The 26192-nt window shown below is 45.5% G+C and overlaps 1 protein-coding gene across 2 annotated transcripts in view; it reads left to right on the forward strand.

Annotated features, from left to right (window-relative positions):
* Positions 1-26192, forward strand: part of LOC137356961 (ankyrin repeat and death domain-containing protein 1A-like) — a 38672-nt gene that overhangs the window by 1458 nt on the left and 11022 nt on the right. Inside the window, exons 3-9 of one of the 2 annotated variants that reach the window (XM_068022854.1) lie at positions 10631-10729; positions 13700-13798; positions 16580-16684; positions 17375-17473; positions 17591-17686; positions 18528-18626; positions 25580-25678. In XM_068022854.1, the coding sequence (XP_067878955.1) occupies positions 10631-10729; positions 13700-13798; positions 16580-16684; positions 17375-17473; positions 17591-17686; positions 18528-18626; positions 25580-25678 (696 nt within the window). The remainder of the gene's footprint in view (positions 1-10630; positions 10730-13699; positions 13799-16579; positions 16685-17374; positions 17474-17590; positions 17687-18527; positions 18627-25579; positions 25679-26192) is intronic. The other variant, XM_068022855.1, reaches the window with a different exon arrangement.

Genomic DNA, 26192 nt, shown 5'->3' on the forward strand with positions numbered 1-26192 from the left:
TTAGGCAGCCAACTACTGAGAAAGATATAGAGGATCAAATTTGCAATGAAATTACAGAGAGGTGCAGGAATTAGAAAGTAGTTATAACGGGGACGTTATCCAAATGTAAACTGGGATGGTAATAGTTTAAAGGGCAGAGAGGGGCAAGAATTTTTAGAGTGAGTTCAGGAGAATTTTCTATATCAGTATGTTTCCAGTCAAACGAGGAAGGAGGCATTTCTGGATCTGATTCTGGGGAATGAGGTGGGTCAAGTGAATTGTCAGAATGAGAACATTTAGAGGACAGTGACCATAGCATCATAAAGTTTAGGTTGGCTATGGAAAAGTACAAGGAACAATACAGAGTAAAGATAACTAACTGGGGGAGGGCAGCTTCAATGGAGTGAGAATGGATCTGGCCCAAGTAAAATGGAATCAGATTGGCAGGTAAAACCATAACTGAACAATTGGCTGACTTTAAAGAGGAGATGGTTTGGGTACAGTCCAGGTACATTCCCACGAAGCGGAAAGATAGGACAAACAGACCCAGAGATCCCTGGATGATGAAAGAGATAAAGCAGAACAAGGGTGCATATGACAGATGTCAGGTGGATAATATAATTGAGAACCAGACTGAATATCGAAGCTTCAGAGGAGAAGTGAAAAAACAAATGAGAAGCAAAGAGAGAGAGTATGAGAAGAGACTGGCAGCTAACATAAAAGTGAATCTAAAAGTCTTCTATAGGCATATAAATAGTAAAAGGGTGATAAAAGGAGGGGTGGAGCCTATTAGGGACCTAAAAGGGGATTTACATATGGAGGCAGGGGCATGGCTGAGATACTAAATGAATACTTTGCAGCTGTCTTTACCAAGGAAGAAGAAGACACTGCCCAGGTCATAGTGAAGAGGAGGTTGATGAGACACTGGATTGGCTAAAAATTGATAAAGAGGAGGTATGAGATAGGCTGGCTGTACTTAAAGTTGATAAGTCACCAGGACCAGATGAGATGCATCCAAGGATACTGAGGGAAGTAAGGTTGGAAATTGCTGAGGCACTGGCCATTATCCTCTAATCCTCCTTAGGTATAGGTGTGGTACAAGAGGACTGGAGAATTACAAATGTTACACCCTTGTTCAAAAAGGTGAGTAGGGAAGTGCCCAGAAACTACAGTCCAGTTAGTTTAACCTTGGTTCGGGACAAAATTAATAGTCACATGGACAAATGTGGATTAATTAAGGAATGCCAGCATGGAGTTGTTCAGAGCAATTGTGTTTAATTAACTTGTGTGAGTTTTTTGATGAGGTACCGGTGAGTGTTGATTTGGTGTACATGGACTTCCAAAAGACATTCGATAAAGTGCTACATAACAGGCTTGTCAGCAAAGTTGAAGCCCATGGAATTAAAGGGACAGTGGCAGCATGGATACAAAATTGGCTGAGTGACAGGAAACAGAGTAGTTGTGAACGATTGTTTTTTGGACTGGAGCAAGGTGGGGTTCCCCAGGGGTTGGTGTTGGGTCCCCTGTTTTTCTTGATATATATTAATGACCTTAACTGGGTGTTCAAGGCACAATTTCAAAATTTGCAGATGACACAAAGATTGGAAGTGTTGTGGAATGTGAAGAGGGTAGTGATAACTTCAAGAGGACATAGGCTGGTGGAATGGGCAGCCAAGTGGCAGATGAAATTTAATGTAGAAAAGTGTGATGTGATTAATTTTGGTAGGAAGAACGAAGAGAGACAATATAAGTTAAAGGGTGCAGTTCTAAAGGCAGTGTAGGAGCAGAGGGAGCTGGGGGTATACGTGCACAAATCATTGAAGGTTGCAGAGCAGGTTGAGAAAGTGGTTAATAAAGCATATGGGATCCTGGGATTTATAAATAGGGCCGTAGAGTACAAGAAGAAGGAAGTTATGATAAACCTGTATAATACACTGGGTCAGCCTCATCTGAAGTATTGTGTGTCCAGTTCTGGGCACCACACTTTGGGAAGGATGCATTAGAGAAGGTGCAGAAAAGATTCATGAGAATCGTTCCAGAGATGAGGAACTTCAGTTACGTGGATGGATTGGAGAAGCTGGGGCTGTTCTTCTTGTAGAAGACTGAGAGGAGATTTGACAAAGGTGTTCAAAATCATGAGGTGTCTGGACAAAGTAGATATGGAAAAATCTGCTCCTATTAGCGGAAGGATCCAGAACCACAGGACACTGATTTAAGGTGATCGGCAAAAGAAGCAATGTTGACCTGAGGAAAAACATTTTTAAACAGTGAGTGGTTAGGAGCTGGAATGCACTGCCTGAGACTATGGTGGAGGCAGATTCAACCGAGGCCTTCAAAAGAGAATTGGATAATTATCTGAAGAGAAAAAATTGGCAGGGCCACAGGAAAAGGCAGGGGAGTGGGACTAGGTGAGTTGTTCTTGCAGAGAGCCAGCACAGACAAGACGGGCTGAATGGTCTCCTTCTGTGGTGTGGTGTAATGATGATTCTATGATGATGATTACTGATTTGATATAAAATCAAAAAGACAAACACCAACCAACGTTCACCAAGGACCTAGCAGAAAATATACCTACTAAACAAATTAAACACAAAAAATAGTAAACATTGCTTCACTACAGTGCTGTTAGCTCAGACTGTCAGTGGCTTATTGCCAGAATTTTCTTTTGGGTGTGCACTTTGGGTCTGTTTTGCAGCTCCTTCCCAGCTCAGTGTCTTGTATTTGTTTTTTTTCTGTGAAACGGAGAAGACTGAATTGCAATATTCAAGATCACAAAGGGAATTGTAACAAAATTGGTTCAGGCAAATTTTGCCAATTCCAGGTGACACAAGTCAAAGATGCAGGTGTTTTGAATTAGGAGGGAAGCCAGGGAATAAGTATTCACTCAAAGTGCAATGAATTGGTCAATAGGTTTCCATGGAAGTTTCCAGTAAAGCAGAGAATGTAACTGGGGTCAGAGGCCAATTGGAGGTATTTCTACAGAGAGAAGGGTTGAGGGGTAGGAAGAGAAGGTGCGATTGATAGATTTGGTGAGAGTTGGGTTAATGGACAAGGTGAGAAGATGGGGCTGAGAGATCATCGAAGTGGGTCGGTGAGATTTAGGGATATGCTGAGATGGTGGATAGGTGGGTTTGAGGGTTGTGGTGGGTAGGTGAGATTAAGGGAAATGATGGGTAGGTGGGATTGAGGGTAATGGTGGGTAGGTGGGATTGAGGGATATGATGGGTAGGTGAAATTTAGGGTAAAGTTGGGTAGGTGTGATTGAGGGATATAGTGAGGTTGAGGGATATGGTAAGGGGTAGGTGGGATTGAGGGTAATGGTGGATTGGTGGGATTGAGGGATCTAGTGGGTAGGTGGGACTGAGGGATATGGTGAATAGGTGAGATTGAGGAATATGGTGAGTAGATGGGATTGAGGATAATGGTGACTATTAGGGAGAGTCAACTGGATCTCTGTGAACAGATAGACAATTTGGCAGCAGGTAAACACCAGTAATGCAGGGGGAGGGGTGGGTATCAGGCCGGGAGAGCTGGTCACATGCCTTTCCGTTCATAATGAATAAATTTCCATGTTGAGTATCGAAATCTTTGTGGCGCCTGATGAAATTGTAAATCATCTTGTCCTCTCTGAGATGATTCTGACCATTTTGGACAGGTTCCACCCCTGATCTGAGCTGTGTTAGCTGGTATGGGGCCAAAATGCTGTAGTTGGTCTCAGTGCCCTGGAGAGTGAGGATATCAGCCAGGTTTCCTGTTCTGAATAACCTGCTTCAAAATGTTGGCCTTTAGGTGCCAGCAATGGGTGATTTTTAAAAATTCCTTCATGGGATGTGGGCATTGCCAGCATTTGATGCCCATCCTTAGTTGCCTTTGACAACTGAGTGGCTTGCTAGGCCATTTCAGAGGGCAGTTAATCAACCACATTGCTGTGGATCTGGAGTCACATGTAGGCCAGACCAGGTACGGATGGCAAATTTCCTTCCCTGTAGCACATTAGTAAAATGGATGGGTTTTTATAACAATTGATGATAGTTTCATGGCACCATTACTGAATCTAGCTTTTAATTCCAGATGTGTGTTAATTAACTGAATTTAAATTCCACTAGCTGCTGTGGTGGGATTTAAACCCATGTCCCCAGGACCAGTGGATTACTAGATCAGTAACATTACCACTACACCACCATCTCCCCTCCAAAGGGATTATTGTTGTCCAGAGTGGATGAGCAAACTGGAAGCTTCCATTCCATGTTTACATCTTTCATCTTGAGCCTAAATTTAATTTATTTGAAATGGGAGACTTTAATCATCCTAATAGAGATTGGGATAGTAATAGTGTAAAGGGCAGAGTGGCAAAGTTTCTAAAGTGTGTTCAGTATGTTTCCAGTCCAACGAGGAAGGAGGCATTGCTGGATCTGGTTCTGGGGAATGAGCTGGGTCAAGTGAATCATGTCAGTAGGAGAACATTTAGGGGACAGTGACCATAGCATCATAAAGTTTAGGTTGAGCAAGGAACAGTTCAGAGTCAAGATAATTAAATGAGTGAGGGCCAATTTCCAAGGCGTGAGAATGGATCTGACCCAACTAAATTGGAATCAGATTGGCAGGTAAAACCGTAACTGAACAATGGGTCTCCTTTAAAGAGGAGATGGCTTGGATACAGTCAAGGTACATTCCCACAAAGGGGAAAGATTAGGGCAAACAGATCCCCTGAATGATGAAAGAGATAGAGTAAGATGTAGCAGAACAAGGGTGCCTGTCAGATGTATAATACCATTGAGAACCAGGCTGAATGTAAAAGGTTCAGAGGAGAAGTGAAAAAACAAATAGGAGAAGAGACGCACAGCTAACATAAAAGGAAATCTCAAAATCTTATATCGACATATAAGTAGTAAAAGGAGGAGCGGGGCTAATTACAGACCTAAAAGGGAATTTACACATGGAAGCAGAGGGCATGGATGAGGTAATAAGTGTACTTTGCATCTCTTTATCATGGAAGATGTTGCCCAAATCATGGTGAAAGAGGAGGTAGTTGAGACACTGTATGGGCTAAAAATTGATAGGCTGTACCACATAGGCTGGCTGTATTTAAAGTTGATAAGTCACCAGGACCAGATGTGATGCATCCAAGGATATTTATGGAAGTAAGGATGGAAATTGTGGAAGCATTGGCTATAATCTATCTATTTCTGTTTCTATTGAGATGAGGAGGGATTTCTTCACTCAGAGAGTGGAATTCTCTACCACAGAAAGCAGTTGAGGCCAAATTATTAAATATATTCAAGAAAGAGTTAGATATTAGGGCTAAAGGGATCAAGGCATACAGGGTGAAAGAGGGAACAGGGTACGGAGCTTGGATCATCAGCCACGATCGTATTGAATGGCGCTGCAGGCTCGAAGGGCTGAATGGCCTACTCCTGCTCCGATTTTCCTATGTCCTATGAGTAGATGGGATTGAGGGATATGGTGAGTAGATGGGATTGCGGGTAATGGTGCGTAGGTGGGATTGAGGGATACGGTGAGTAGGTGAGATTGTGGATAATGATAGGTAGGTGGGGTTGAGGGATATAGTGGGTAAGGGGGATTGAGGGATATGGTGAATAAGTGAGGCTAACGGATATGTTGAGTAGGTGGGATTGAAGGATATGGTGAGTAGGTGGGGTTAAGGGATATGGTGAGTAGGTGGGGTTAAGGGATATGGTGAGTAGGTGGGATTGAGGGATATGGTGAGTAGGTGGGGTTAAGGGATATGGTGAGTAGGTGGGATTGAGGGATATGGTGAGTAGGTGGGGTTAAGGGATATGGTGAGTAGGTGGGGTTAAGGGATATGGTGAGTAGGTGGGATTGAGGGATATGGTGAGTAGGTGGGATTGAGGGATATGGTGAGTAGGTGGGATTGAGGGATATGGTGAGTAGGTGGGATTGAGGGATATGGTGAGTAGGTGGGGTTAAGGGATATGGTGAGTAGGTGGGATTGAAGGATATGGTGAGTAGGTGGGGTTAATGGATATGGTGAGTAGGTGGGATTGAAGGATATGGTGAGTAGGTGGGATTGAAGGATATGGTGAGTAGGTGGGATTGAAGGATATGGTGAGTAGGTGGGATTGAAGGATATGGTGAGTAGGTGGGGTTAATGGATATGGTGAGTAGGTGGGATTGATGGATATGGTGAGTAGGTGGGATTAAGGGATATGGTGAGTAGGTGGGGTTAAGGGATATGGTGAGTAGGTGGGATTGATGGATATGGTGAGTAGGTGGGATTAAGGGATATGGTGAGTAGGTGGGGTTAAGGGATATGGTGAGTAGGTGGGATTGATGGATATGGTGAGTAGGTGGGATTAAGGGATATGGTGAGTAGGTGGGATTGAAGGATATGGTGAGTAGGTGGGATTAAGGGATATGGTGAGTAGGTGGGGTTAAGGGATATGGTGAGTAGGTGGGATTGAAGGATATGGTGAGTAGGTGGGATTGAAGGATATGGTGAGTAGGTGGGGTTAAGGGATATGGTGAGTAGGTGGGGTTAATGGATATGGTGAGTAGGTGGGATTGAGGGATATGGTGAGTAGGTGGGGTTAAGGGATATGGTGAGTAGGTGGGATTGAGGGATATGGTGAGTAGGTGGGGTTAAGGGATATGGTGAGTAGGTGGGATTGAAGGATATGGTGAGTAGGTGGGATTAAGGGATATGGTGAGTAGGTGGGGTTAAGGGATATGGTGAGTAGGTGGGGTTAAGGGATATGGTGAGTAGGTGGGATTGAAGGATATGGTGAGTAGGTGGGATTGAAGGATATGGTGAGTAGGTGGGATTGAAGGATATGGTGAGTAGGTGGGATTGAGGGATATGGTGAGTAGGTGGGATTGAAGGATATGGTGAGTAGGTGGGATTGAAGGATATGGTGAGTAGGTGGGATTGAAGGATATGGTGAGTAGGTGGGATTGAGGGATATGGTGAGTAGGTGGGATTGAAGGATATGGTGAGTAGGTGGGATTGAAGGATATGGTGAGTAGGTGGGATTAAGGGATATGGTGAGTAGGTGGGATTGAAGGATATGGTGAGTAGGTGGGATTGAAGGATATGGTGAGTAGGTGGGATTGAAGGATATGGTGAGTAGGTGGGATTGAGGGATATGGTGAGTAGGTGGGATTGAGGGATATGGTGAGTAGGTGGGATTGAGGGATATGGTGAGTAGGTGGGATTGAAGGATATGGTGAGTAGGTGGGATTGAAGGATATGGTGAGTAGGTGGGGTTAAGGGATATGGTGAGTAGGTGGGATTGAAGGATATGGTGAGTAGGTGGGATTGAAGGATATGGTGAGTAGGTGGGATTGAGGGATATGGTGAGTAGGTGGGGTTAAGGGATATGGTGAGTAGGTGGGGTGAAGGATATGGTGAGTAGGTGGGATTGAAGGATATGGTGAGTAGGTGGGATTGAAGGATATGGTGAGTAGGTGGGATTGAGGGATATGGTGAGTAGGTGGGATTGATGGATATGGTGAGTAGGTGGGATTGATGGATATGGTGAGTAGGTGGGATTGAAGGATATGGTGAGTAGGTGGGATTGAAGGATATGGTGAGTAGGTGGGATTGATGGATATGGTGAGTAGGTGGGATTGAGGGATATGGTGAGTAGGTGGGATTGAGGGATATGGTGAGTAGGTGGGGTTGAAGGATATGGTGAGTAGGTGGGGTTAAGGGATATGGTGAGTAGGTGGGATTGAAGGATATGGTGAGTAGGTGGGATTGAGGGATATGGTGAGTAGGTGGGGTTAAGGGATATGGTGAGTAGGTGGGATTGAAGGATATGGTGAGTAGGTGGGGTTAAGGGATATGGTGAGTAGGTGGGATTGAGGGATATGGTGAGTAGGTGGGATTGAGGGATATGGTGAGTAGGTGGGGTTAAGGGATATGGTGAGTAGGTGGGATTGAGGGATATGGTGAGTAGGTGGGATTGAGGGATATGGTGAGTAGGTGGGGTTAAGGGATATGGTGAGTAGGTGGGATTGAGGGATATGGTGAGTAGGTGGGATTGAAGGATATGGTGAGTAGGTGGGGTTAAGGGATATGGTGAGTAGGTGGGATTGAGGGATATGGTGAGTAGGTGGGATTGAGGGATATGGTGAGTCGGTGGGGTTAAGGGATATGGTGAGTAGGTGGGATTGAGGGATATGGTGAGTAGGTGGGATTGAGGGATATGGTGAGTAGGTGGGGTTAAGGGATATGGTGAGTAGGTGGGATTGAGGGATATGGTGAGTAGGTGGGATTGAGGGGTATGGTGAGTAGGTGGGGTTAAGGGATATGGTGAGTAGGTGGGATTGAGGGATATGGTGAGTAGGTGGGATTGAGGGATATGGTGAGTAGGTGGGATTGAGGGATATGGTGAGTAGGTGGGATTGAGGGATATGGTGAGTAGGTGGGATTGAGGGATATGGTGAGTAGGTGGGATTGAGGGATATGGTGAGTAGGTGGGATTGAGGGATATGGTGAGTAGGTGGGATTGAGGGATATGGTGAGTAGGTGGGATTGATGGATATGGTGAGTAGGTGGGATTGAGGGATATGGTGAGTAGGTGGGGTTAAGGGATATGGTGAGTAGGTGGGATTGAAGGATATGGTGAGTAGGTGGGGTTAAGGGATATGGTGAGTAGGTGGGATTGAAGGATATGGTGAGTAGGTGGGATTGAAGGATATGGTGAGTAGGTGGGGTTAATGGATATGGTGAGTAGGTGGGATTGATGGATATGGTGAGTAGGTGGGATTGAAGGATATGGTGAGTAGGTGGGATTGATGGATATGGTGAGTAGGTGGGATTGAGGGATATGGTGAGTAGGTGGGGTTAAGGGATATGGTGAGTAGGTGGGATTGAAGGATATGGTGAGTAGGTGGGGTTAATGGATATGGTGAGTAGGTGGGGTTAAGGGATATGGTGAGTAGGTGGGATTGAGGGATATGGTGAGTAGGTGGGGTTAATGGATATGGTGAGTAGGTGGGGTTAAGGGATATGGTGAGTAGGTGGGGTTAAGGGATATGGTGAGTAGGTGGGGTTAAGGGATATGGTGAGTAGGTGGGATTGAAGGATATGGTGAGTAGGTGGGGTTAAGGGATATGGTGAGTAGGTGGGATTGAGGGATATGGTGAGTAGGTGGGGTTAAGGGATATGGTGAGTAGGTGGGATTGAAGGATATGGTGAGTAGGTGGGATTGAAGGATATGGTGAGTAGGTGGGATTGAAGGATATGGTGAGTAGGTGGGATTGAAGGATATGGTGAGTAGGTGGGGTTAAGGGATATGGTGAGTAGGTGGGATTGAAGGATATGGTGAGTAGGTGGGGTTAATGGATATGGTGAGTAGGTGGGGTTAAGGGATATGGTGAGTAGGTGGGATTGAAGGATATGGTGAGTAGGTGGGGTTAAGGGATATGGTGAGTAGGTGGGATTGAAGGATATGGTGAGTAGGTGGGATTAAGGGATATGGTGAGTAGGTGGGGTTAATGGATATGGTGAGTAGGTGGGGTTAAGGGATATGGTGAGTAGGTGGGATTGAAGGATATGGTGAGTAGGTGGGATTGATGGATATGGTGAGTAGGTGGCGTTAAGGGATATGGTGAGTAGGTGGGGTTAAGGGATATGGTGAGTAGGTGGGATTGAAGGATATGGTGAGTAGGTGGGGTTAAGGGATATGGTGAGTAGGTGGGATTGAGGGATATGGTGAGTAGGTGGGATTGAGGGATATGGTGAGTAGGTGGGGTTAAGGGATATGGTGAGTAGGTGGGATTGATGGATATGGTGAGTAGGTGGGGTTAAGGGATATGGTGAGTAGGTGGGATTGATGGATATGGTGGATAAGTGAGTTGAGGGTTATGGTGAGTAGGTGGGATTGTGGGATGTTGGGGGAGATGGTGGTGTAGTGGTAATGTTGCTGAACTAGTAATCCCAAGACCCAGGCTACTGCTTTGGGGACATGGGTTCAAATCCCACCACAGCAGCAGGTGGAATTTAAATTCAGTTAATTAATACAAATCTGGGGTTGAAAGCTAGACTCAGTAATGGTGCCATGAAACTATCATCAATTGTTATAAAAACCCATCCATTTTACTAATGTCCTACAGGGAAGGAAATCTGCCATCCATACTGGTCTGGCCTATATGTGACTTCAGATCCACAGCAATCTGGTTGACTCTTAACAGCCCTCTGAAATGGCCTAGCAAGCCACTCAGTTGTCAAGGGCAACTAAGGATGGGCACCAAATGCTGGCGATGCCCACATCCCATGAAAACATTTTTAAAAGGTGAGTAGGTGAGGTTGAGGGATATGGTGAGTAGGTGGGACTGGGGATATGGTGGATAGGTACAGTTGCCTGATATGGTCGGTAGGTGGGGTTGAGGGATTCAGTGTGCAGTCGGAGTTGAGGCTTATGGTGATAGGTGGGGTTGAGCGTAGTAGTGGGTAGGTGGGGTTGAGGGATATGGTGAGTACATTGGGTTGATCACTGAAGAATGGATAGGCTTGTTGCACCTCCTGACCTTCTGTTCCTGCAAGTTCTCATGTTCTAAAAACAGAAATGCTGGAAATACCAGGTCCAGCAGCATCTGTGGAGAAAGAAACAGATTTATCATTTCAGGTCAATGACTTTTCAACAGAACTCTTGTGTTGGTCTAGGTGAACCGAACGGCCCTGCACTGGGCAGTTGCAGGAGGAAACGAAACCGCTGTGAAGCTTTTACTGGATTACAATGCAAATGTGGACAGTGAGGACAAGGTGGGTGTTCTGGTGCCTGGTGTAGTTAGTTAATCATTGTGGTATCTTTGACCAACATGCCCTTGTCCAAGTGGCTTAGTGATTTACAATCAGTTTTATGCTGTAAGCGTAACAAAGTAACAGGAGGAGGCCATTTAGCCCCTTGAGCCTGTTCTTCCATTCAGTGAGATCTTGGCTGATCTGTGACCTAATTCCACATACCCGCCTGTACTCTATTTCCCTTAATACCTTTGAATAACAAAAATCTATCAATCTCAAATTTAAAATTAACAATTGGTCTAGCATTAACATGTTTCTCAATTTCACTCCTGAAAGATCTCACTCTAATTTTTGTCTATGCCCCATAGTCCTAGTCTTGCCAATGAGCCTATCTGTTTTCCTTAATATCTTGAAAACTATTGATCGAATCAGCCCCCCCAACATTCTAAATTCAAGGGAATACAACGCTAGTTTGTTTATTATAAAATAAAAACAAAATGCTGGAAATACTCAGCAGGTCAAGCAGCATCTGTGGAGAGAGAAATAGAGTTAATGTTTCAGATCAATGACCTTTCTTCAGAACTAATTTGTTTAATCTCTCCCTGTAGCTTGACCCTTGGAGTCTAAGTATCATTCAGTAAATATGCCCTGTACTCCCTCCAAGGTTGTTATGTCCTTCCTGAGGTGTGATGCCCAAACCTGCTCACCATAACTCCAGGTGTGATCTAACCAGGGCTTTGTATAGCTGAAGCATGACTGCTACCCCCTTGTATTCTATTCTTCTAGATATAAGGGCCAGCATTCCATTAGCCTTTTAAATTATTTTCTGTACCTGTTCATGCCATTTTAATGGCCTGTGTACCTGGGCCTCCAAGTCTCTTTGGACTGCTACTGTTTCTAGCTTTTCACCATTTAAAAAATACCCTGTTCAATCCATTATAGGTCCAAAGTGGATGACTTCACATTTGCCTGCACTGAAATCCATTTGCCATAGTTTTGCCCATTCACTTAATCTATTAATATCTTTTTGTAATTTTATGCTTCCATCTACACTGCTTACATAAGAACATAAGAACTAGGAACAGGAGTAGGCAATTCAGCCCCTCGAGCCTGCTCCGTCATTCAGTACGATCATGGCTGATCTCATCTCGGCCTGAACTCCATTTTCCTGCCCGTTCTCCATAACCCTTCAACCCATTTCTAATTAAAAATCTGTCTATCTCCTCCTTAAATTTACTCAATGTCCCGGCATCCACCACACTCTGGGGTAGTGAATTCCACAGACTCATGACCCTTTAAGAGAAGTAATTTCTCCTCATCTCTGTTTTAAATTTGCTACCCCTTATCCTAAAACTATGACCTCTCATTCTAGATTGCCCCACCAGAGGAAACATCCTCTCTACATCCACTTTGTCAATCCCCTTAATCGTCTTATATACCTCAATTAGATCTCCTCTCATTCTTCTAAACTCTAGAGAATAAAGGCCTAAACTGCTCAATCTCTCTTCATAAGACAAACCCCTCATCTCTGGAATCAATCTAGTGAACCTCCTCTGAACTGCCTCCAATGAAACTACATCCCTCCTCAAGTAAGGGGCCCAAAACTGTACGCAATACTCCAGGTGCGGTCTCATGAATGCCTTGTACAGTTGCAGCAACACTTCCCTACTTTTATACTCTATTCCTTTAGCAGTAAATGCCAAAATTCCATTTGCCTTCATTATTACCTGCTGTACCAGCATGCTAGTTTTCTGCGATTCGTGCACGAGGACACCCAGATCCCACTGCACCGAAGCACTCTGAAGTTTCTCTCCATTTAAATAATAATTTGCCTTTCTATTCTTCCGACCAAAATGGATGACCTCACACTTATCCACTTTACACTCCATCAGCCAGATTTTGGCCCATTCACCAAACCTATCCATATCCATTTGTAAATTTCTTATTTCTTTATTGCAACTTACTATCCCACCTACTTTAGTGTCATCTGCAAATTTGGCTATAGTACCTTCTATCCCTGCATCCAAGTCATTAGTATAGATTGTAAATAATTGGGGCCCGAGGAGCGAACCCTGTGGCACCCCACTAGTTACATCTAGCCAACCGGAAAAAGACCCATTCATCCCGACACTCTGTTTTCTGTTGGTTAGCCAATCCTCTATCCAAGCTAATAAATTGCCCCTAACCCCATGTGATCTTACCTTGTGTATTAACCTTTAGTGCGGCACCTTATCAAATGCCTTCTACAATGCCGTCTATCTTTGTGTCACGGGCAAATTTGGATATGTGGCTTTCTATCCCATCATCTAAATAGTTGATGAATATGGTGAATAGTTGAGGCCCCAACATAGTTGCTTGTGGGATACCGCAAGTCACATTCTGCCAATTTGAGTACCTGCCCATAACCCCTACACTCGCTCCTTCTGCTCAGTCAGTTTCCTAACCAGGTAAATAATTTGCCTTCAATTCCATGAACTTCATCTTCAGTTAATAGTCTTTTATGAAACTTGTAGGGAACTGAGTGGAAACTTTCCATGGCAGAGAGAGGAGTCCTTTGTCGCTTGCTGTGGGCTGACCCCAGATAGGAGACCTTTTCCCAACTGCCTCTGTTGTCCATTCCCGATATTGTAATGGATCAGTATTAAATAGTAGCTGCAACACCCTCAGCTGTAGAATTAGTTTTTAAATGTTACTTTCATGGGAGTTCCCCTAACTTCAATTCAGAGATTTTCCCTCTTTTCTTTGTGTGACGTCACATTGGAAAGTGTTGGCTGTTAGATTTCCTGGCCTTTTTTTTTTTGGCAGTTGCTGGGGAGTAACCCAGCATGACCTGCTGTTTCCCCTCACTCTGTGTATCTGAACAATATTGCTGACAGTGTTAGAAAGCAAGGACTCACATGATATGCAACATCTACGATATCATCACACCAAGTCCTCCATAGCTTGAATAAATATTGTGTGTTCAAGCAAAATCTTTACCTTTATTTGCAGTTTGGAATGACACCAGCCCTGCTTGCTGCTTGGTTCGGCCATCTTAGACTATTACAGATCCTGGTCAATGCCGGAGCAAAGGTCACCGCCAGGAACTGGGTAATTTCCATATGGCAAGTCCTACCTGAGGTGGTATGTGAGTATGGGAGCAGCATTGGAACCAGTTTCACAAGCAGATTCTCAATAGCACCTCCAAATTCAAATATTAAACAGTTACACCAGTCTGCCATCACTGGATTATCCTGCTTTCCATGAATTACGAGTGCACCAAATGAACTGGCTGCAATGAGATACTGAGCCAATAATCTGAGGGAACTGGATTAACATCAGTAGAGATACAGTCAGTAACAAGGTGTTGAGGAGAGGGGTTACCGAGTGACAGTGCGAGGGGGTTGGATTAACATCAGTAGCGATACAGTCAGTAACAAAGTGTTGAGGAGAGGGGTTACTAAGTGACAGTGCGAGGGGGGTTAGATTAACATCAGTAGAGATACAGTCAGTAATATCAGGTGTTGGGGAGAGTGGTTGCTGAGTGCCAGTGTGAAGGAGTTGGATTAACATCCGTAGAGGTACAATCAGTTACACAGGGCACTGGTGAGAGGGTACTGAGTAACAATGTGAGGGACAAAACAGAAAATGCTGGGAATACTCAGCAGATCAGGCAGCATCTCTGGAGAGAAAAACAGAGTGAAAGTTTCAGGTTGATGCACCTCATCTTACGACTGGGCACTTTAGAGCCTTCCAGACTCATATTGGCGATGCCAATATCATCACCCTCTATAAGAACAAGGGTGACCGCGGTGACTGCAACAACTACCGTGGAATCTCCCTGCTCAGCATAGTGGGGAAAGTCTTTGCTCGAGTCGTTTTAAACAGGCTCCAGAAGCTGGTTGAGCGTGTCTACCCTGAGGCACAGTGTGGCTTTCGAGCAGAGAGATCCACCATTGACATGCTGTTCTCCCTTTGCCAGCTACAGGAGAAATGCCGTGAACAACAGATGCCCCTCTACGTTGCTTTCATTGATCTTACCAAAGCCTTTGACCCCGTCAGCAGACGTGGTCTCTTCAGACTACTAGCAAAGATCGGATGTCCACCAAATCTACTAAGTATCATCACCTCATTCCATGACAATATGAAAGGCACAAGTCAGCATAGCGGTGCCTCATCAGACCCCTTTCCTATCCTGAGTGGTGTGAAATAGGGCTGTGTTCTCGCACCTACACTGTTTGGGATCTTCTTCGCCCTGCTGCTCTCACATGCGTTCAAGTCTTACCCGTCTAAGAGCGAAGACCAAAGTACGGAAAGTCCTCATCAGGGAACTTCTCTTTGCTGACGACGCTGCATTAACATCCCGCACAGAAGAGTGTCTGCAGAGACTCAACGACAGGTTTGCGGCTGCCTGTAACGAATTTGGCCTAACCATCAGCCTCAAGAAACATCATGGGACAGGACGTCAGAAATGCTCCATCCATCAATATTGGTGACCACGCTCTGGAAGTGGTTCAAGAGTTCACCTACCTAGGCTCAACTATCACCAGTTACCTGTCACTCGATGCAGAAATCAACAAGCGCATGGGAAAGGCATCCACTGCTATGTCCAGACTGGCCAAGAGAGTGTGAGAAAATGGCGCACTGACACGGAACACAAAAGTCCGAGTGTATCAAGCCTGTGTCCTCAGTACCTTGCTCTGCAGCAGCGAGACCTGGACAACGTATGTCAGCCAAGAGTGACGTCTCAATTCATTCCATCTTCGCTGCCTCCGGAGAATCCTTGGCATCAGGTGGCAGGACCGTACCTCCAACACAGAAGTCCTCGAGGTGGCCAACATCCTCAGCATATACACACTACTGAGTCAGCGGCGCTTGAGATGGCTTGGCCATGTGAGCCGCATGGAAGATGGCAGGATCCCCAAAGACACATTGTACAGCGAGCTCGCCACTGGTATCAGACCCACCAGCCGTCCATGTCTCTGCTTTAAAGACGTCTGCAAACGCAACATGAAGTCCTGTGGCATTGATCACAAGTCATGGGAGTCAGTTGCCAGTGATCGCCAGAGCTGGCGGACAGCCATAAAGGCGAGGCTAAAGTGTGGCGAGTCGAAGAGACTTAGTAGTTGGCAGGAAAAAAGACAGAAGCACAAGGGGAGAGCCAATTGTGTAACAGCCCCGACAAATAAATTTCTCTGCAGCACCTGTGGAAGAGTCTGTCACTCTAGAATTGGCCTTTATAGCCACTCCAGGCGCTGCTTCACAAACCACTGACCACCTCTAGGTGCTTACCCATTGTCTCCCGAGACAAGGTGGTCAAAGAAGAGACTGAACACTGAGTTCAATAATTTTAGATCATAACCCCTGCCACCATTTTTTCCCCCTTTTCTTGTATTTTTTTTTCCTTCACACCACCCCCACCCCCACTACCTCACTCCCCCACCTTGTTTCTTTCTTAATCCCTTTACTTTGTGTTCGACAGCTGCTATACTGCCATCTACACCTCATCCAGACACATGTTTTGTTTCTTTACTTGGCTTTGTACCATGAAACCTTTTGTCATTTAATTTCTCCCGCCCTCCGTCCTATCACGGACATTTTCTTTTGTTCTTATTCCCGCGTTCCCCCCCCCCCCTTCACACTCAAAACCTATTACATTTCTAACCTTTTCCAGTTCTGATCAAAGGTCATCGATTTGAAATGTTAACTCTGCTTTTCTCTCCATAGATGCTGTCTGACCTGCTGACAGCATTTTCTGTTTTTATTTCAGATTTCCAGCATCCGCAGTATTTTGCTTTTGAACAGTGTGAGGGAGTTGGATTGACATCAGTAGAGATACAATCAGTAGTGTTATGTGCTGATCTGATTAGATTCTTTTTCCTATCTGTTCAGATGGGGCAGGGTCTGCACCACTGTGCTGCTCACCAAGGGCATCTAGGCATTATCTGCTACACAGTGGAGGATTTGGAGGAGGTTCCACTGGACAAACCGGACCAGGTGAGAGCCACTGCACATCAGACCATCGCAGTATCCCCCCAGCTCCTGTTAGCCTTTAAATGCTGTAATATTATTAGGCTTGGTGCAGTGATGTGAGTACTAAATAGGGATACTGGCCTTCCACCATCTTCCTGGTTCCCCCTTATGTTTGTGCTGTGGTTGGTTATCCTCGGATCCATTTTTATTAACTTTATTTTTCCCAGGACTCAGTCCTCGCTCAAATCCTGATGCTTGATGGGGGATGGAGGAACTAAAATGGGCCTATTGGCCCTCCTTATCAGTAACTATCCTATGACCTGTGTCCTCTGCTGTCAAATAAGAGTTCCCTCTAACCTCTCACATTTCTCTATCTAGGGAGGCCCCTCTAACCCCCCTCTCATACTCTTGTTTCGGAGGTGATCTCTCGAACCCTTCTCCCACACTCCTGTATCTGGACAGGCCCCTGTCTCACCTCCAACATTTTTCTGTTTTGTAGCTTTTCTTGTTTTATTGATACTGCACTGCTCCTCAGAACCTTTCTTTCTTGATATTCTTCATCTCCAAATACCCTGCCCTACCCTTTGCCTGCTGCACATTCCTCAGTAGTGCAGGGGAAGGTGCATTCCTCATCCGGGCTGCTTGAGCAGTGCAGTTCAGTGCAGAGAATGACTGTATGATTGTCTCAGTTACTGACTTCTTTTTGCCTTTCAGAATGGAAAGACGCCATTACTGCTGGCAGCAGAAAATGGCAAGTTGGACGTGGTGATGCATCTTCGTGCCCTTGGCTGCGACCACCAGATTAAAGACAAGGTATTGCCAGCACGGACACAAGGGCCCTGCCCATGACCCTAATAAGTAATTGCCAGTCTGAGAATGAACATGTCTCATTGTTAACACCGTGTCTCCAATTCTTCATTCTCAACCCAGGAAGCAAATAGTGCCATTCATTTGGCAGCAGTACAGGGCCACGCACATGTGTTGGAGAATCTGATAGAAGTGATCTACACTGATACCAAAAATCAGGTCAGTCATCGACCAACACTCAGCTTTGTACGTGACAGCTGCACTGCTAGCCGGAGGCAGCTTGAGGGCACAGTTGTAAGCAGTAGGCGTTTGGTCTCATATTGTTAGAACGCTATTTCAGACTCTTTACTTCAGTTAGAGTTGTGCTATGCACTTGCCATCATTCAGAACTGGTTTGCAACTGCCCGATATTGAATAGCTGTACTGGCTGAGAACCACTAACTCAGTAATGATGGGGGAAAAGTGCTTTGACCTTTTTGCTTTGTAGAGCTCAATCCCATGGTGGACAGTGCTTTCCTGCTGTGTGGAGCTCAGTACCTCATTAGGCGGTGCTCTCCTATGTGGGACTCAGTGCCATACCGGGTGATGCTCTCTTCTGTGAGGCTGAGTCCCACACCTCGGGGTGGTGCTCTCCTGCTCTGTGTGGCTCATTGCCACACTGTGTGGTGCTCTCCTGCTCTGTGGGGTTCAGTGCCAGACTGGTGTGTGGCTCTGCCCATGCTTATTGGGGAGATGATGGTCAGTTCTGTAACTTACTGCAGCAGAGGTCTGTGGTCACAGTGACATCATCTTTCCCAGAATCCACTGGACAAAGTAAAGCAAATGGCACTCTAATGGGGAAGCAGTGTGGTATGAAGTTATGGGATGGCCACCTCCCGCACCCACCCCCCCAACTATGCTGCCACTGGTGGATCATGGCTAGAGTGGGGATTTGTAAGTAAAATATTTCAACTGGGGTGTTTTCAAGAATATTGCCCCAATCTTGCCAGCAGTGCCCACATCCTATGAAGGAATAAAAAAAAACTTTTCAAATCACCTGACTGCCAATTCCTTGTTTCAGGATGGACAAACGGCCCTGCACCTTGCAGCTGAGGGTGGCCACTTCAACTGTGTAAAATTTCTGCTCAACAGCCAATGTCAAATCAATGTGCTGAGCAGTGTAAGTACAATTGTGCAGCAGCGTAAGTACAACAGGTCTGGAACATTGTGAATATTTGAAGCATGGAACAGTGTGAGTATGTGAAGTGCAATCCTGGACAGACTTGCACCACAGCAGAGGGTTGATAACCTGAGTCCATCACAACACCAACTTGTATTTATGTAGCACCTTTAAAATAATAAAAAGTCCCAAGGCACTTCAAAGGAGCTTTATCAAACAAAATTTGACAGCGAGCCAATTAGGGAGATATTAGGGCCGATGACCAAACTTGGTCAAAGAAGTCGGCTTTAAGGTGCTTCTTAAAAGAGGGAAGAGAACCAGAGATTAGGGAGCTGAGGGCATGCTGCCAGTGCTGGAGTAATTAAAATCGGGAATGCGCAAGAGATCAGAATTGGAGCAGAGCAGAGATCTCAGAGAGTTTTAGGGATAGAAGAGATTATAACGATAAAGAAGGACAATGTCCTGGAGGGATTCGAAAACAAAGATGAAAAGTTTAAAATTGAGGCATTGCTTAACTGGGAGCCAGTGTAGGTCAGCGATCAAAGAGATGTTGGGTGAATGGGCAGCGGAGTTTTGGATGATCTCGAGTTTACAAGAGGGTAGAGTGTGAGAGGATGGCCAGGAGTGCGTTGGAATATTCAAGTCTGGAGGTAACAAAGGCATGGATGAGGGTTTTAGCAGCAGATGTGCTGAGGTAGGGGTGAGGTCAGGTGACATTATGGATGTGGAAATAGGCAGTTTTAGTGAAGGATATGTGGTCAGAAGCTCTTCTCAGGGTCAAATATGACACCAAGATTGTGAACAGTCTGGATCAACTCATACAGTTGCCAGGGAGAGGGAAGGAGTTGGTGACTAGGGAAAGGAGTTTATGGTGGGAATTGAAGACAATGGCTTCGGTCCCTCCAATATTTGTGGGAGACACCAAAGGTAATGGAGCAGGAAGAGAAGCCAATGTAGTTGAATCTCTGGCTATGACCGGATTGCTAAGAATGGAACCAGATGAGGCGCAGTCCCATCCAGCTGGACTGTGGTGGAGAGACATTGGAGAAGGATGGTGTGGTCAATCATGTCAAAGACTGCAGACAGGTTGAGAAGGATGAGCAGGGTAAATTATGGTAACAGTCACATAGGATGTCATTTGTGACATTGATAGAGCTGTTTCAGTACTGTGGCAAGGGAGGAAACCTGATTGGAAGGACTTGGGAAAGTTGGGCACGGATTTGGTAGGTGACAATACATTCTAGGACTTTGGAGAGGAAAGGGAGATTGAAGATGGGGCAGTTGTTTGCAAGGATGGAGGAGTCAAGGGTTGTTTTTTTTGAGAAGAGGGTCAGCTATTCTGTGACCTTGTCCTATCTACACCTTCTCCTTTGTTATCTCTTGCCCCACCCCTGCTTTACTTGCTTATAACCTTTCACATTTCTAATATTTGCCAGTTCTGAAGAAGGGTCACTGACCTGAAATGTTAACTCTGCTTCTCTCGCCACAGATGCTGCCAGACCTGCTGAGTATTTCCAGCATTTCTTGTTTTTATTGCTAATTTTCTGTGTTCTTTGTGTGAGTACATCCAAGTCCCTTTGAACATCAACATTTACAGGTTTCACGCCTTTTTAAAAAATATTCTGCTTTTCTGTTATTACTACCAAGTGAATAACCTCACACTGCCCCACATTATACTCGATCTGCCACCTTGTTGCCCATTCACTTGTCTATAGCTCTGCAGCCTCTTTGTGTCCTCCTCACATCTTATATTGCTACCTAGCTTTGTATCATCAGCAAACTTGGATACGTTACTCCTGATCTTTTCATCTAAGTCATTAATACAGATTGTAAGTAGCTGAGGCCTCAGCACTGATCCTTGTGGCACGCCACGAAGTTACATCCTGTTAACTTGAAAATGGCAGTTTAACTGTACTCTGGAGGCCTGCTCAGGTTGGGAAAAAAGAACCCGACCCGAAGCACAGCGGACCCGAGCTTGACCCGGCCTGAGTCCCTCTGATTTTGCCCCGAGCCTAATTCGACCCGACCCGAGCTCGATCCAACCATCCCTTTACTTACCTTCCAACCAGGAAGCTCCACGAAGCTGCAGCGCATGCTCGATGACATCATAGGGACATCACTCGCTCACTGCGCAGACTCAGTTTCGTCCTGGACTCCTAGCTCGGATACGTTTATTATTTTGAATACTTACCAGCAGAGCACTAACCGTGTGTGTCTGGCCCGACCTGACCCGACTCAACCTGGACTTGGCCTGACCCGAGCTGAGCCTGAAAGCCATACCCTGAAGATGGGCCCGACACATGTCGTCGGGTCCTATCGGGTTCGGGTTGGGTAGCAGGCCTCTACCGTACTCTCTGCTTCCTATTCATTAACCAATCTTCTTTCCATGCGAATATATTACCCCCAACTCCATGCGCCCTTACCTTGCATTTTAGTCCTTTGTTTGGCACCTTATCAAATGCCTTTTGGAAATCCAAATATACTACATCTACTGGTTCCCTTTTATCTACCCTACCAAAAAAACTATAATAAATTTGTTAAACATGATTTCCCATTCATTAAACCATGCTGATTTTGCCTGATCATACTATGATTTTCTCAGTGCATTAAGACTTCCTTAATAATAGATTCCAGCATTTTCTCAATGACTAATGTCAAAGAACAAAGAAAATTACAGCACAGGAACAGGCCCTTCGGCCCTCCAAGCCTGCGCCGATCCAGATCCTCTATCTAAACATGTCGCCTATTTTCTAAGGGTCTGTATCTCTTTGCTTCCTGCCCATTCATGTATCTGTCTAGATACATCTTAAAAGACGCTATCGTGCCCGCGTCTACCACCTCCGCTGGCAACGCGTTCCAGGCACCCACCACCCTCTGCGTAAAGAACTTTCCACGCATATCCCCCCTAAACTTTTCCCCTCTCACTTTGAACTCGTGACCCCTAGTAATTGAATCCCCCACTCTGGGAAAAAGCTTCTTGCTATCCAACCTGTCTATACCTCTCATGATTTTGTACACCTCAATCAGGTCCTCCCTCAACCTCCGTCTTTCTAATGAAAATAATCCTAATCTACTCAACCTCTCTTCATAGCTAGCGCCCTCCATACCAGGCAACATCCTGGTGAACCTCCTCTGCACCCTCTCCAAAGCATTCACATCCTTTTGGTAATGTGGCGACCAGAACTGCACGCAGTATTCCAAATGTGGCCGAACCAAAGTCCTATACAACTGTAACAAGACCCGCCAACTCTTGTACTCAATACCCCGTCCGATGAAGGAAAGCATGCCGTATGCCTTCTTGACCACTCTATTGACCTGCGTTGCCACCTTCAGGGAACAATGGACCTGAACACCCAAATCTCTCTGTACATCAATTTTCCCCAGGACTTTTCCATTTACTGTATAGTTCACTCTTGAATTGGATCTTCCAAAATGCATCACCTCGCATTTGCCCTGATTGAACTCCATCTGCCATTTCTCTGCCCAACTCTCCAATCTATTTATATTCTGCTGTATTCTCTGACAGTCCCCTTCACTATCTGCTACTCCACCAATCTTAGTGTCGTCTGCAAACTTGCTAATCAGACCACCTATACTTTCCTCCAAATCATTTATGTATATCACAAACAACAGTGGTCCCAGCACGGATCCCTGTGGAACACCACTGGTCACACGTCTCCATTTTGAGAAACTCCCTTCCACTGCTACTCTCTGTCTCCTGTTGCCCAGCCAGTTCTTTATCCATCTAGCTAGTACACCCTGGACTCCATGCGACTTCACTTTCTCCATCAGCCTACCATGGGGAACCTTATCAAACGCCTTACTGAAGTCCATGTATATGACATCTACAGCCCTTCCCTCATCAATCAACTTTGTCACTTCCTCAAAGAATTCTATTAAGTTGGTAAGACATGACCTTCCCTGCACAAAACCATGTTGCCTATCACTGTTAAGCCCATTTTCTTCCAAATGGGAATAGATCCTATCCCTCAGTATCTTCTCCAGCAGCTTCCCTACCACTGACGTCAGGCTCACCGGTCTATAATTACCTGGATTTTCCCTGCTACCCTTCTTAAACAAGGGGACAACATTAGCAATTCTCCAGTCCTCCGGGACCTCACCCGTGTTTAAAGGATGCTGCAAAGATATCTGTTAAGGCCCCAGCTATTTCCTCTCTCGCTTCCCTCAGTAACCTGGGATAGATCCCATCCGGACCTGGGGACTTGTCCACCTTAATGCCTTTTAGAATACCCAACACGTCCTCCCTCCTTATGCCGACTTGACCTCGAGTAATCAAACATCTGTCCCTAAACTCAACATCCGTCATGTCCCTCTCCTTGGTGAATACCGATGCAAAATACTCGTTTAGAATCTCACCCATTTTCTCTGACTCCATGCATAATTTTCCTCCTTTGTCCTTGAGTGGGCCAATCCTTTCTCTAGTTACCCTCTTGCTCCTTATATATGAATAAAAGGCTTTGGGATTTTCCTTAACCCTGTTTGCTAAAGATATTTCATGACCCCTTTTAGCCCTCTTAATTCCTCGTAACTGACCTGTAGTTACTGGTTTGCTCTCTCCCTCCTTTCTTGAATAGCGGTGTTACATTTGCTAACTTCCAATCTGCTGGGACTGTTCTAGAATCTAGGGAATTTCGGAAAATAATAGCTAGTGCATGCACTATCTCTGTAGCTATCTCCTTTAGAACACTAGGATGTAGCACATCAGGTCCTGGAGATTTGTCAGCTTAGACCCTGAAGTTTCTTCAATACATTTTCTCTGCCATGAATCATTTTAAGTTCCTCAACCTTATTGGCCCTTGGTTACCCTCTATTTTTGGTATGTAATTTGTATCTTCTACATGAAGGCAATGCGGCGCAGTGGTTAGCACCGCAGCCTCACAGCTCCAGCGACCCGGGTTCAATTCTGAGTACTGCCTGCGTGGAGTTTGCAAGTTCTCCCTGTGTCTGCGTGGGTTTTCTCCGGGTGCTCCGGTTTCCTCCCACATGCCAAAGACTTGCAGGTTGATAGGTAAATTGGCCATTATAAATTGCCCCTAGTATAGGTAGGTGGTAGGGAAATATAGGGACAGGTGGGGATGTGGTAGGAATATGGAATTCATGTAGGATTAGTATAAATGGGTGGTTGATGGTCGGCACAGACTCGGTGGGCCGAAGGGCCTGTTTCAGTGCTGTATCTCTAAAAAAAAATAGTTGTTCAGTGTCTCTGCCATTTCTTCATTTCCCCTGATAATTTCTCCTGACTCTGCCTCTAAGGGACCAACATTTATTTTAGCTGCGCACCTCCTTTTGTAAATTCCTGGCTAATTTTCTCTCATAGTCTATTTGTTCCCTTTTTATTAACTTTTTGGTCATCCTTTGTTGGTTTCCAATGGGAATAGAGTTGAGAGAGCAGGAGGTGGGTCTCATGGACAAGATATAAAAGACCATGAGGGGAGATAGGAGAGAAACTAGAGAATGATGTGGGTTCAGGGCTAGGGCAGGGGGGAACCTTAGAGGACTTCTGACCTGATGGGCTAGGTGAAGGGAAGGACGTGACGGAGGTAGCTGAACAGATGGTCTGAATCTTAGTCACAAGGAAGTCGATGAGCGTCTTGCAGTTGTTAGAGGTGAGGATGGCGGAGACGGGAGAGGGGTTTAAGAAGATGTTTTGCAGTAGAGAAAAGAAACATTCTGTGATGATCCTGGTATAGTGAGCAGTTTTGGCAGATGAGAGCAGGATCTAATGGTGTTTTATGTGGTTCAGCCAGAATGGCAACAGTTGTCGGCCATATCCATTCTAGTCTGCATCCCTTGGAATTAAGGGTGCAGAGGTGAGGGCATTACCAGGGGGGACGGCCAAGGTGAGAGAGCATAGTGGTTATAATAGGGACTAGGGCATTGAAGGTGGAGGTGAGGGTGTTGTTGATCAGATCGGTAGCTGCAGAAATCTCATGGTGAAAGCAAAGCCAAAGGCCAGACAGTTGGTATTTTGAAAGTGCAATTGTAAATGAATTGGGAGAGAGTTTTTCTCCAGGGGTGGACACAGAAGGAAGTAGGGCTGGGCGAGGGAAAGTGGATGTTGGTGGACAGTGACACAAGGAAGTGGTCAGAGATGGCTTAACTATGATTGATATGAAGACAGTAGCAAGGTTACATTAGATAAGCAAGGTTGATGGGATGGCTGTGAATTTGGGTCGGGCAGTTGATATGGAGGGTGAGATTAAGGGAGGATAGGAGGGAAATTAACTCGGGAGAGATCGGATGATGAGTTGAGATGGAGGTTGAAATCAGTGAGGATGAGAAGTTGCTTGGTGTTGAGGCTGAGGGAGGAAAGCGGTAAAGATATCTCAGTGAGAAAACTTTTATGGCACTTGGGTGGGCAGTAGAGAACCAGGATTTTAAGGGAGAGGTGAGAGGGGTGGAATAAAGTGAGATGCTCAAAGGAGGAGAAAGTGCCAGAGGAGTGGGGGAGAGACCGAGGTGTGATTTGGTAATAACAGCCGTACTGCCACCGCAATGGTCTAGATGGGGCAAGTGGGAACATAGGTCCCTGGTAATGGGATTACCCCCACCTCTGTTTAGGAGGGTCCCTAATAATGATCCTGCCCTTTAGGAGAGTCTCTGGTAATGAGATCCCCCTTTAAGAGGATCCCTGATGGGGCGAGCCCTTCTTTAAAAGGCCTCCCTTTTGATCAGACTCAGTCATTAAAAGCAATTTCTGATGAGAGTCCCTCTTTAATGGGGTCCAAGGGGAACCTCATCAGTCCCTATTAAATACTGAAAATACAGACATGTGGGGAAATGCCTTACCCTGGTGTGTGGGAAGAAACTCCAGTTGTGTATTTGTATCTTATCAATGCGGGGCTAACTGTTGGTAAACAGACGCAGGGTATCACTGCGTCACTAGAGTTGCTGTGTCCAGGTGAAAATCTAATTCCTGCTTCTCCAATCAGCAAAACCTCAATGCTCTGCATTACGCAGTGAGACAGGGACACAGAGATGTCTGTCGATTACTGGTGGAAGAAGGGATCGATTTGAATGCAGTGGGTAAGGTAAGAATGAGGCCTTCATCACCGCTGTATAAACTCTGAACAAGTCGAGGGTTTCACCTCTAGGCTGTGCTGAATTAGCGGATCTCAGGGGAACAGTTGGTCTCAGCACTCCTCCATAAAGGAACAAAATTAAAAATCAGCCAGGGTTCCCACTTCTGATCAGATTGCAGGGACTAATGCTGCCAAAGTGCATAGATTTCAGAGGGTAACAGGGCTGGGCTCGGCTACTTTGCTTCTATGGTTGAATACACTGCTAACACTCATTGGCTAGGCTGACACATGAAGAATGGCCATTTGGGTGAGGCATTATCAGTGCCCGTTGCGCTCACAAGGCAGCACCTTCAGAAAAGGAGCAGAGAGAATTGGAGAGAAGTTAGAGGAGGAAACGTGTAGAACGGCTAACTGCCACACCCAAAAATACTACTCATGTCCAGTGACACTTTGTTTCATTCCATGTTGTAAAGGAGAAGACTTACATTTATACAACACTTTTCATGACCACTGACCGTCTCAA

The sequence above is a fragment of the Heterodontus francisci genome, chromosome 46, assembly GCF_036365525.1.
Source record: "Heterodontus francisci isolate sHetFra1 chromosome 46, sHetFra1.hap1, whole genome shotgun sequence".
Lineage (NCBI taxonomy): Eukaryota > Metazoa > Chordata > Chondrichthyes > Heterodontiformes > Heterodontidae > Heterodontus > Heterodontus francisci.